General features: G+C 56.4%; 1 protein-coding gene across 2 annotated transcripts in view; it reads left to right on the top strand.

Moving 5' to 3' along the window:
- The window catches only part of SLC13A2 (solute carrier family 13 member 2), a 28,393-nt gene that overhangs the window by 12,577 nt on the left and 3,651 nt on the right, over positions 1 to 12,165 (top strand). The window contains exons 2-12 of one of the 2 annotated variants that reach the window (XM_014862104.3): positions 1,391 to 1,519; positions 2,301 to 2,437; positions 2,546 to 2,751; positions 3,303 to 3,483; positions 3,585 to 3,707; positions 5,434 to 5,652; positions 5,896 to 5,984; positions 6,270 to 6,391; positions 7,547 to 7,708; positions 8,320 to 8,457; positions 8,946 to 10,380. In XM_014862104.3, the coding sequence (XP_014717590.1) occupies positions 1,391 to 1,519; positions 2,301 to 2,437; positions 2,546 to 2,751; positions 3,303 to 3,483; positions 3,585 to 3,707; positions 5,434 to 5,652; positions 5,896 to 5,984; positions 6,270 to 6,391; positions 7,547 to 7,708; positions 8,320 to 8,457; positions 8,946 to 9,116 (1,677 nt within the window). In that variant the 3' untranslated portion in view covers positions 9,117 to 10,380. Of the gene's footprint in view, positions 1 to 1,390; positions 1,520 to 2,300; positions 2,438 to 2,545; positions 2,752 to 3,302; positions 3,484 to 3,584; positions 3,708 to 5,433; positions 5,653 to 5,895; positions 5,985 to 6,269; positions 6,392 to 7,546; positions 7,709 to 8,319; positions 8,458 to 8,945; positions 10,381 to 12,165 lie in introns of those variants that run through there. The other variant, XM_014862105.3, reaches the window with a different exon arrangement.

Below are 12,165 nucleotides of genomic sequence, written 5' to 3'. Positions count from 1 at the left end.
TGACAGATGGAATGCTCTTGAACACCAATCCAAACACCTTGCCTGGGTTCCATCCTGGCTCTGCCATTCCCTAGTTCTACGACCTGGAGCAAGCCACTCACCCCCCCCCCCCCCCAAGCTCATCCATAACTTGGGACCACCACACCCACCTTAACAGCTGTTTGAGTTTCATCCAACAAGAGACATGAAAACATCCAGCTCTTAAGAGTTGCCCAGCAGCTTCCTCTTCCTCCAGGCCACCTCCAGGGACCTTCCCCAAGCTTCAGGGTACTTAAGGACATGAGGTACTAAAGGGTGAGCTAAGCTTGTACCAAGTGGAGAAAATAAGAGGGGCAGGGCAGTCGAGACAGGCAAGAGAGGAGGGGCCCCCAACCCTGTTGTCCCAGTAGGCTGTCCCTTCCTTTGGCAAACAAAGAGTGAGCAGGTGGCCCTGAGGAGCCTCAGATGAGGGCACCTTCTCCCCTGGAGGCTTCCTTCTGGCTAATGATTCCCTCACCCTCCCTCCCCAGCCCTTCCGAGAGACTGTGTCAAGAAGGGTGGGCCCCTGATGTCTGGGGCTGACTGTCTGACTTCCATTTCTGCTCCAGTTCCCCTCCCAGGCCTGAGGTCAGGCCTTTCTAGACTCGGGGGCCTCCTGAGAGAAAGGAGGACCTTTGGTACCCAAAGACTCCCAAGACTCAGGGTTTACCCCACAATTCCCTGCACAACACAGGGATGGGGGAACCTTTGACACACATTATAAGCGTGAATGGTGCCTGGAATTGTGCAAAGCAGTAATCAGGGCAGGACTGCTAGAAAGGAGACCCTCTGCCATTGCTGAAACTTTCCAGTGATTCATTCAGGAAAGATTTACTCTGAAGCCTGCTGGGTCCTGAGCTCCAAGGATCCAGATGCCACAAAACTGACTCTGTCTTCATGGATCTCATCTTCTAGCAGAGAGAACAAACACTAATTGAATCATCATAGAAAGAAATATATTCTTACAGGCTCTGATGAAGCCAGGGAAGGCCAGGGTGCCAGGTAGGGGTCTACATTGCCAGTCTCATCTAGATGAGCCCCCATCTCATGTGAGGATCCTCACCTGGGCTCCCTACAGGTCCCTTGGTCTGGGTGGGGCCTAATACCCTATTCCAGACTCTCTAGCCTCTCATGTGGCTGGATTATAATGTCTAGGCTCCTCACGTTCAAAGACAAGGTGATGAGTGCCTTGCTTCGTTTTTATTTCCATTTTGAAATGGGACCTCGGGCTCTGGAGTCATTGGCTGTGGGTTTCACAGGTTCTCCCCACACTGTTACAAATGGCCTGTTTTCTCTGGGGGCAGGAGGTGACATGACTCTGGGACACAGGCCTGCCCCCTCCAACAGCTCTGCCACTCCCTTCCACCTGCAGGAAGCTTACTGTGCCTACGCCATCATCCTCATGGCGCTCTACTGGTGCACCGAGGCTCTGCCCCTGGCTGTCACCGCCCTCTTCCCCATCATCCTGTACCCCATGATGGGCATAATGGATGCCTCCGAGGTAAACCTCCCCCATCCACAGGAGGAAGGGCTCCGGGGGATGGTGGGGGTCTGCCCTAGGATACTGGTGACGGAGGAAGCCGCATCGTAGGCAGGGCACTGGGAAGAGGGGTCCCTCCCTGTTCTTGGCAGATCAGAGAGCACTGAGGGAGGAGTCAGCTAGAAGACAAGAGAGGAGAGCACTCTAGAAATGCTGAGTGCGTGGTTAATGTCGAGAGTTAATTCAAAGTGGGAGTGATTAAGCTTAGGCCAGGGAGGTAGAGAGGCCTAGTGACTCAGGAAAAGGGACTTTGAAAGCCAGCTGAAGAGCTCATAGCCTTCCAGTCCAAAACCTGAGCTGCAACAGGGTCACCTGCAGGGCTGGTTAACACACAGATTACTGGGCCCCACCCCAGAGTTTCAGCAGATCTGGGGCAGGGCCTATGCATTTCATTTCTAGATTCCAGGTTGGTGGTGATGCTGGCCCAGGGTTTACACTTTGAGAACCATCACTCTAGTTTCTAGGAACAGCATTAAATTATCTACCTCCCAGTTGATTGCTTGAAACACCAGTGGAATGAGGCTAGATTATCTCCCCGTCATTCTTGAAGGGAGAAAGAATGAGTTTGGAGGAAGAGAGGAACCTGGTTAATATTAAATGACTGATAATCCCCAGAACATTTCCATTTGGTTCCAAGAGCCCAGCAGACCAATCTCTGTGGGAATGTCAGTGACTGCATGCCATAAGCCCAAGGGCATAGTGGGAGACCCCCTCCTGCCTCTCAGCTGTCCCTGCCCACCAGGTCTCCATCGAGTACCTTAGGGACACCAATATCCTGTTCTTTGGGGGGCTGCTGATGGCCATCGCCGTGGAGCACTGGAACCTGCACAAACGCATCGCCCTTCAAGTGCTCCTCATCGTTGGGGTGCGGCCTGCCCTGTGAGTTCCCACAAACCAGGACTGGAAAACCAGGGGTGGGTGGCGTTCTGGGCATCCAGTCCCTGAAGGGATGCTGGAACACCAGTGTGTGCATCTGTTCATCCCTAGGCTGATGCTGGGCTTCATGTTGGTCACCGCCTTCCTGTCCATGTGGATCAGCAACACGGCTTCCTCAGCCATGATGGTGCCCATCGCGCACGCCGTCCTGGAGGAGCTGTACAGTGTTCCCAGGGGCAAGGACATTGAGGAGGGCAGTGAAAACCCCACCTTTGAACTCCAGGAATCAGGTTCCCAGAAGGAAGAGACCACGCTTGGTGAGAAAGATGAGGTGGACCCTGCCCCAACCTCTCTGCTCTTGGGGAGAGTCTGAGGTGACATCCATGACAGGGGTGGTCATCTTGGAGCCTCTAGGGAGAGAAGAGGGAGGCAAGAAGTGCGGTGACCAACTTGTCCTGATTTGCCCGGGACTTTCAGTCCCACGTGCTGGGATTCTCAGTCCTGGGCAAACCAAGATGCTGGGTCTTGGCAAGCGGAGAGCTAGAGCCTGGGTGGCCATCAGGGGTCCAGGTTCCATTCTTCCTGTGTGGTTTAGATAAACTTCTCCCCTTCTCTGTGCCTCAGTTTCTCTCTCTCAAGAGAGAAGCTGAGCCACATGGTATTTGAGAGTCATCCCAGCCTGAGAGTCATCCCAGCCTGAGACTCCGGGAGTGCTGGCCCTTGTAGATCTGGTGGCAGCTTCTGCCCTCCCCCAACCCTAAGTCTAGGCTGCTCACTGACAAGGTGCCCCAGAGGCCGTGGAGCTCCAGCCAAGCTCCCTGGAGCTGGCCCTGCACACACCCCCGCCTGAACTCTCCCTTGTTCCCAGATAACGGGCAGGTCCACCCAGTCCCGCCTGCTCCTTCAGAGCCCAGGGCAAAGCAGAACCAGGAGCAGGTCCGCTTTACCCAGGGCCTGAGCCTGTGCGTCTGCTACGCGGCCAGCATCGGGGGCATCGCCACACTGACTGGCACCGCCCCCAACCTGGTGCTGCAAGGCCAGATGAACACGTGAGTGTCTGAGGGGTGGGGAGCCTGCACTCTCAATGGGGGGCAAATGGGGCAGGGTAGAGGCGGGGCAATGTCATGCAGCAGCCCTCATCTCCCTTCAGGCTCTTCCCCGAAAACCCCAATGTGGTGAACTTCGTCTCCTGGTTCAGCTTTGCCTTCCCCACCATGGTCATCTTGCTGGTGCTTGCCTGGCTGTGGCTGCAGATCTTGTTCCTGGGGTTCAAGTAAGTGGTGGAGTAGGTGAGAGAAACCCAGGTGCCTGCCCTTATCCTCTGAGAGCTTCCAGTTGGGTACCCAGGTAGCCATGGCAGAAAAGGATATACTCACCATCCCACGGAGAAGGGCTCTCCCTCCTAAGGCCCCTCTGTACACTTGGCCCCCCCATCTGAGGGAATTACTAGATGGAGAGTATTACCCCATTTAGCAGATGAGCAAACTGAGGCTTGAAGAGTGGTATACAACTAGATTTGTCAGTGCTGCGATTGAAAGCCAGGTCTCCTGATGCCCAGGCCAGGTCCTACTCCATAATGCTCCACAGTCCTTTGGTAAAGGCTTAAGGAGCACATGCTGAGCATCGTCAGTTACAAAAGCATTTGTTGTGCTCCTACTGTGTGCCTGGCTAGGTACTGAGAATACTAGAAGACACTAGGCATAGTCCCTATCCTTGGAGCTCACCATCTGACGGGTGATGATATGGTGGCGGCCATGAGAGACGGAAGCCCAGCTACTGTGAGCATGGCCCAGGAGAGTGGAGATTCCAGAAGGGCCCTGGAGGAGATGATGCCTGAACTGAATCTTGTGGATCTAGAAGTCAGCCAGGTAGAGAGTTGGGTAAAGGCATTCCAGGAACAGCTTGTACAAAGGCACAGGGGCAAGAAAAAACATGTATTTGGGGGAACTCTAGTCCTGCGTGGTTGAAGCATAAAGAGCAAAAAGGAGTATCAGGAAATGAAGTTGGAGAAGTAGGCAGGGAAAGATTATGGAGGATCTTGGGTGCCGCATAAAGAGTTTGGACCTTGTCCTTGAGGCCAAGAGTAGTAAATAGGTTTTATTCTTACTTGCAACCCTGGATTATTGGTAGTCACTACAGGTCTAAGTTGAAGATCACGTGAGATAGGGCTCAGTTAGAACTGAGTCTGGGATTGATTAGTGATGTCTGCTATGAGTACAGGATTAGAGTGGTGATATGAGGGGTATTACGGTATGATTTGTTAGTGGCCCTTCCTGTCCAGACAGTGGGGAGCTATTGAAAGTTTTTAAGCATTGTTGCTGTACTTTGGGAAAATCGCTTGGGTGGGTGCAAGGAGGCTGGATTGAGGTTGAGGGCTGGTACAAGGCAAGGTGGTAGTCAAAGAGATCAGCACAGTGCCAGGCACCACAGGGGATTCAAAGATGTGTGAAGCATGGTCCTTGTCCTTGAGGAACTCACAGTCCAGCAGGGGAGTTGAGATTTGCCTGAGTGCAAAGTTAAAAGTCAACACGAGTTAAGCAAGTGGCACACAGAAGTGGGCTGCAGACTCTTGTGCCTCTGAGGACGATGTGGGTGGGGATGCCCAGAAACGGGGAGGAGAGGGAGGGGAAGGGTTTCCTGAAAGACTGTTGGAGTCAGGGACAGAGGAGGCATGGGGTCTGGGCCTCTAGGTCCTCACTCTGGACAAGGAAGGACTCAGCACAAGGGAAGCCCTGGAGCCACAAGGGGCCAATGCGGCAGGTGCAGCAGGGCCGAGCATGGGGAAACTTGGCCCTCCAGCCCCAGCCTTACCTCTGCTAAATAAGAGCCATAACCTCTGAGAGTCTTCCGCCCTTCTTCCAGGATCTTAGGAGATCCCACTGTAGCAACCTTGAGGTGGCCTCCACAGGCTTCAGTCTTTCCATCACAGCCACTCAGAGCCCCTCGCTCCCCTGCCTGGTGCGGGCCCTCAGTAGCTGCCCCTGCCTCTCTGCCTGCAGCTTCCGGAAGAACTTTGGCATTGGGAGTCAGGAGGGGGAGAAAGAGCAGGCAGCCTACCGCGTCATCCAACGGGAACACAGGCTGCTGGGCCCCATGACCTTTGCAGAAAAGGCTGTCACCGTGCTCTTTCTCACCTTGGTGATTCTCTGGTTCACCCGGGAGCCGGGCTTTTTTCTTGGCTGGGGCAACCTGGCTTTTTCCAACGAACATGGGGAAAGGTGAGCATTCTGGGGAGAGGGGGAATACTTCTGGGGCTCAGTGGGCTGAGGGAGGAGGGAAGGGAGCAGAGCCCCCAGAGCAGAACAGGTTACACTGGGGGTAGGGGAACTTGCCAGGAGTGGGGGTTGGTCCATCTGTGGGAAGGGCTCCTCTCCACCACCCTCCACTCTGTGACCCTGAGCAGCCTTGAGCCACTAAGCCTTCCCTCCCCACCCCCCTCATATCCCCCCCCTTGCCCACAGCATGGTGTCTGATGGGACAGTGGCCATCTTCATCGGCATAGTTCTGTTCATCGTGCCTTCCAAGATCCCAGGGCTGACTCAGGATCCAAGTAAGTACCTGGACTGGGGCAGGGAAGGGCCCCTAGGCAGCCCCTGCCTCCCAGCACGGAATGTACCTTCGACCACACTTGGCAGGAGTAGACAAAGCCCAGAGAGGTTGGGGTGACTTACCAAGGGCACAGGGACTCAGGGACAAAGTCAGGATGTTGCAGAATGAAGGTCCGGCTCCCACATGCATCAAGCTCTGATAGGGACCCATGCAGAGAAGCGCCAAGTGGAGGGGAGGGAAAGCCTGTTGTCTCTTGGTGACTCATCCTCTTCTGCTTGGGGAGTAGGAGAACCGGGGAGGCTGAAGGCCCCTCCTGCCATCCTCGACTGGAAGACAGTACATGAGAAGTTGCCCTGGAATGTCGTGTTTCTGCTGGGAGGTGGCTATGCCCTGGCCAAGGGCAGTGAGGTGAGAGAACCCCACCCCTCCCCAGCCTGTTTGAGGGAGACCCCGAGGCAAGGAAAGAGGGGCCCTTCTTCTGTCCCACACAGGGGAGACCTGCTCCCCAATTGGGCGCCCCCTGGTGAGTAGAGCCTTTGCAGCAGCTAGAGCAGAGCCTCGTCTGAGGGAGGGGAAGGAAACACAAACCACAGGGACGTCTCCGCAGTCGGGTTCTCAAAGCCAAAGGGAAGGCAGCCTTCTCTGTTGGGCAGGGACTATTCTCAGGGACCAACCACCCTACCCCTCTCCACCCCCTCACCCCGAGCCGGAGAACGGAATAGCTTTAGCCCCTGCGAGTAGCTGGCGTTGGGTTGACACAGTCTACCTGCTGTGGCCACAAGGGGGCGCCATCATCACACGCAGCCAGGCGCTGGGAGACTCCACAGAGCCTCCATCCAACAGGGGAATCCCTGAACCTGCACCCCTCGGCGTCAGTGTTCTGCTAAGCTCATTCACTGCACAGACAGGAGGCAACTTCTTGGGTCAGGGATTGGTGCTAGGGCCTCTTGGGTCCAAGGTTGGTTCATCCATCAAGCGTTCACCGACTGTGCCAAGTACTGTGCTGGGTGCTGGGTGGGCAGTACGTTATGAGATAAAGTCGCAGCTCCCTCAGGCTCACCGTCTGGCATCACAGACGTGGGCAGGGCAAGACCTTGGCGCTCTTCTGACCCTGTGGACTGTCACCATCCTCCTGTCTGCCTCTTCCCAGCCTCTACCCTGACCCCACCCCTTGCCAAGAGCGAGGTCCCATCTGCCTCAGCCTGCTCGGCTGGAGGGGCCAGGGAGAGGGATAAGGTTGGCCAGGAACCTCCCGAGAGAGGTCGGGAGAGCAGGAGTAAATGGGGTCAAAGATCTTTACTCCCACCAAGCCCCAGGTTTCTCAAGAAGGTCCTTTGGCCCCCTCTCCTAGCTTCTCACTTGACCCTTCTCCCCACACCCAACTGTCCTTCAAGAGGAAGAGAGGGGACCTCTTGTTCAAGCTGAGTCTTATCTTCCCTCTCAAGCTGCCTTGGCTCTGAAGACTCTAGAGAGGTCTGGGAAGGAGCAGGACCCTCCCAGAGCCTCAGCAGGGGACCGACCCAGGCAGCCCAGCCTCTCAACACCACCCTCCTCCGCCCACAGCAATCGGGCCTGTCACAGTGGCTGGGAAACAAGCTGACTCCACTGCAGAACGTGCCGCCTCCTGCCATTGCCTTCATCCTCTGCCTCCTGGTTGCCACCTTCACTGAGTGCACCAGCAATGTGGCCACCAACACACTCTTCCTACCCATCCTGGCCTCCATGGTGAGCTGGCCCTGCAGACGTATCTCCCCCAGGCAGCCCTCCTATCCACCCCCACCCAGGGGTCCCTCCTGCAGGTCACGGTGACCTGTCTGCACCTCCTCTTGTTTCCAGGAGTGGACCCCTGAGCTTTCATCCTTCCCCAGGCTTTTCAGCCCCCATGGGCCCCAAGGCCCTTTGGCCCCTGACTCACCCTATCCCTGGTGACATCATCCCTTGAGTATCCTGACGGGGCTCACCCCCCACCCCAGACCAGTCCCTGTTCTGGTCATTCCTGAGGTGATGGGGTGAAATTGCTCCCGGGAGCGTCCCCAGCCCCTTCCACCCCAGGCGCATTCCCGCAGCCTTTGATGACACCCCAGAGCCCCTTTGAGATCCGTTTTATGGGCCCCTCCCCTCACCACGCCCCACAGGGCAGAGCCAAACACTCATCCCCTCCAGAGAGGTCAAGGGGCCCTTCCCAGGTCGCCCAGTGCCTTTCTGGCAGAAGTGGTGGGTTCACAGCCAGAGTGTGTATTGCGGAGGTTGTCCCTCAGAGAAGGGGCTTGGAGGCCACGACTTCCCCTCTGGGATGGGGACTGAGGTCAGCTCTACCCCTCTGTCTCCCCACCCAGGCTCAGGCCATCTGTGTCCACCCTCTCTATGTCATGATCCCCTGCACTCTGGCCACCTCCCTGGCCTTCATGCTGCCTGTGGCCACCCCGCCCAACGCCATTGTCTTCTCTTTCGGAGGCCTCAAAGTGACTGACATGGTGAGTGGCAGGGGGGCCCTCAGCACTCCCTCCTCTGTCTTCCCATCTTGGTGGACACAAAGTAGCTTAAAGCCACTGAGATTCTCAGAGTTGAGAGTGGACCCTGTCAGGGTGGGGAACAGCAGGGGAAGTAGGGACATGACGCCCAGTTGGAGCATCTTCAGGTCCTGCCAGCCCTGGGCCATGTGAGAGGGAGAAGAGGGGTGAGGAATTTTGGGAAGGCTCCAAGTTGCCAGGCACTCGCACCCAGGGAGATGGACTCAGAGAGAACAAGACCCAGGGCCCCGGAAGCTCATGAGGAGTTTCCCTTTTCTCTGTTAGCGCTGGGAGTAAAGCAAGGGCAGGTGCATTGCCTAGTGCTGCAGGTTAGACCCAAGGGAAGACTTCCTAGGGAGAGTTTTGCTAGCGAGAGATCTCCTAAACACCTAAGGGATGGGTCCCGGCCCAGCTCAGCACCTGCTCACCCAAACTGCCTTTCCTCACACCAGGCCAGGGCAGGATTCCTGCTCAACATCATCGGGGTGCTGGTTATCACGCTGGCCATCAACAGCTGGAGCTTCCCCATCTTCAGTCTGTACACCTTCCCCTCCTGGGCCCACTCCAACACCACGGCCTCCTGCAGGGTCAGCCCGGAGAACATCACCACACCTACCCCCTAGCCCAGGGCATAATCTGGCCAAGACTAGGAAGACCCACCTCAGAAGCCAGGAGGGGACACCCAGGCTCCAAGCCAAACATTGTGAGAAAGCCACATGTATACATGACCTCATGTGTGTCTGTAAGGAAGGTGTGTGTGTGCTCAATCCGGTGTGTCTGAGAAAAATGTGTGTGTGTGTGTGTGTGTGTGTACATATATATGTGCATATGTGAGGATGGTATGTCATGTGAGGATGTCTGAGAGGGAGCGTGTGTCATGCACGTGATCCTAGGCGTGTATGCTTGACAGTGCACTTGCGTGAGCTCACAAACAATACAACAGGCCCTCTCTGGCACCGCGGGTCTTTATCTCCCCCACTTGGTGGGTGACCAGACCCCTTTGCACTGTATTTATTGAAACTCAGGATTGAGGTGGCCTGGGGAGCAGGGCCTACCAGCAGTTGCCATGGTAACAGCCTCTGGGACCAGCCCAGCATACTGAGGTCTCCTCAGCCTCTCTGGGTTGGGGGAGGGTTCCAATATTAGCCACATTAAAGTCTTTTTCAGTACAGTCTGCGATGGATTTTCACGGCACTTTCCAGGGCTGGTCCACAACAGGGTTCAGGCCCCAGGTTGGGGAGCACAGTGGGAGGGGACTTGGCCTCTGTCCTGTATGGTGGCCCCCTTGGCACCACTCCCACCCAAGGGAGAAGGTAATGGCTAGGAACCCCTGCCAAGACCAATCGGAGTGGGCGCAGCCACCCGGGAAAGCAGCGCTGACATCACCCGGCCCGGCTAATTGGGAGCTGCCAGTCCCTGCGTGTCTTCAGGAAAACCGGCCTCCCATTCCCAGAGCACTCCCTGGGCATTTACATAAAACCCTCTGCCCCTGCCAGCTCCTGCCGACCCTTCCTCCAGCTGGAAAAACCAGTCCCACCAGACCAGGGGAGGCAGGCTGACCCTTGCAGGGCCCCAGAAAGATGGACCCTCACCCAAAATGGCAGCCTGCAGCAAGAAGAGTGCAAGTAAGACTCCCAGGAACACGTTCAAAATTGGCATGGCCTTCAGAGTCCAGGACCAGACAACACTCTGGATTGTCCTGCCTCCCCACCTCACCTCCATCCCTCCTCTGCCTCCCTGCCCTCGTGAACTCCAGAATCTTCATTTATGGCAAGATGAGGGTGGGGAAGGACGATACCACACCCATCATCCATTCTGGGAGCTCAACATCCCTTCTAGGCTGGAAGTTCATCTTTGTATCAATCCTAGATCTCTCTCGTTGTGGACAGTGGCGTATAAGTCTTGAGTTCACCTAGATGGTAATTTCCAAGAGATTCATCCAGTTTCCTCCTGCTGCAGTGGGATAAAAAAAAAAAGAGAGATTTACAATCACCCTCATGCCCAGTAAAAACGGGGCTGAGTTGTGAAGAGAGAAAACCAGAAAGGATTGAATTCTGGATTCCCCCTGGGCTGCGCCTTCACTCAGTACTCCCAGAGCTGGAGGGGTGAGGGAAGGGGGGTGGGGGGAGACGTAGATGGGATGGGACTGCCACATGGGGGAGAACATGGCTGTCCCCAGGGGATAGGGGATCCTGACAGGACATGCCAGACACCCAGCAGAGTGAGGAGTGTCAGGCCGGTGGTTCCACCCCCACCCCAGTCCCCCAGGCTGGCATTCCTCACTCATGAAGCACAGTCATAAATCATGGCTCCCACCCAGACCCACATGAGGACCCCCCAAGGCCTCAGGCCACACACCCTTGGGAGTGGGCTGGCCCCACATGGTGGGACTCCCCCACTGGCTTACCCACAATGCAGTGGGTTCCTAAAGAGCAGCCTCAGCCCCATCTGCAAGGAGGGCCCTCTGCTACTGCTTTCTTCTGGACCCTGGTTGAGTTCCCAGTCCAGCCCTGGCTGGGGACGTCAGGGGAGAGGGGTGCTTCTCAGGGGGCACATGCCCCTACCAACTGTTCTCAGCTCCTCTTCATACTTCCCCACTTCCCCCTCAGTCCTGCTCAGAGATGGCCAGGTGTGGACTGAAGTCACACAGCAGTCGCAGGGGATGAGCACTGGGCTGGCCTTGCCTCCTCAGGGGAGGAGGTGGACAAAATCTGGCCTGAGGGTTGAGGGGTCAGCTGTGGTGGGTGCCCTGGCAGAGCTCAGGGGACAGGCCTCCCCCAGGTGCTCAGAAACCGTCTTCCTCAGCAGGTGGGAGGGCTGACAGGAGGCAGGTGGCACTTGTCCTAATCACCATCATTAGCTGGCCAATAAAGCTGCACAGCCTGGGCCAGCTTTGGGAGAAAGGGCCTGTCCCTGGGCTGGCTTGTGCAGGCAGCCCAGGCCCCCAGGCCCTCCTGCACTCACACTCCAGCCCCAGGCAGGTGGATGGGGCACTGCTGGGACTGGGGTCTGTGCCCTCCCTGCCCAGACACCCACACACCTTCGCCCATGGCTCCCAGGAAGACAGCGGGAGCCTCTGGGTGTCCTACCAGCTGAATGTGTGCTGCTGGGACTCAAGAACTTCTCTGGTAGTTTGCTCCCCATTCCTAGAGAAGATCAGTGAGGCCAGAACCAACTAGAGCACAGTCTGCCTGATGCAGCTCTGTCCCCAGTCCCTAGCACAGGGCCCAGCACAGTGACAATTGTATGAATGAATGTATCAGAAGCATAAAGAGGTTTTTGCTCCTGGAGGGAAGTTGGACATGCTGCCCTCGAAGCCCCTTTCCAGACTACTGTGAGCGGAGTGCTATGTGGCCTTGAGACAACATCTTGACCTCTCTGGGCCAGTGTCACCTTAGGCTCAGAGATAGGCCCAGATTTCTGAGCCAACTCCTACTGTTTTCCCCTACTGCTGTCTTCCTGGGAGGGGGGCCTGGGAGTGGCCCTGTTTGCCTCGCCACTCCTTCTGGCCAGCAGCAGACCCAGAGGCAACTGTGCAGCCAGAGGGCCCAGGAAAGAGCCCCCAAGTCAAATTTTTCAAAGAGAAACCTGGCAGGGTGGACAAGGGGCACTTGTTAGGGAAATGGAGAAGGTGGGAGCAGGGCTGTTGATCCCACTCTCTGGGTTCACCTT

This window comes from Equus asinus, chromosome 13, assembly GCF_041296235.1.
Source record: "Equus asinus isolate D_3611 breed Donkey chromosome 13, EquAss-T2T_v2, whole genome shotgun sequence".
NCBI lineage: Eukaryota > Metazoa > Chordata > Mammalia > Perissodactyla > Equidae > Equus > Equus asinus.
This window is presented reverse-complemented; position numbering and strand designations above follow the sequence as displayed.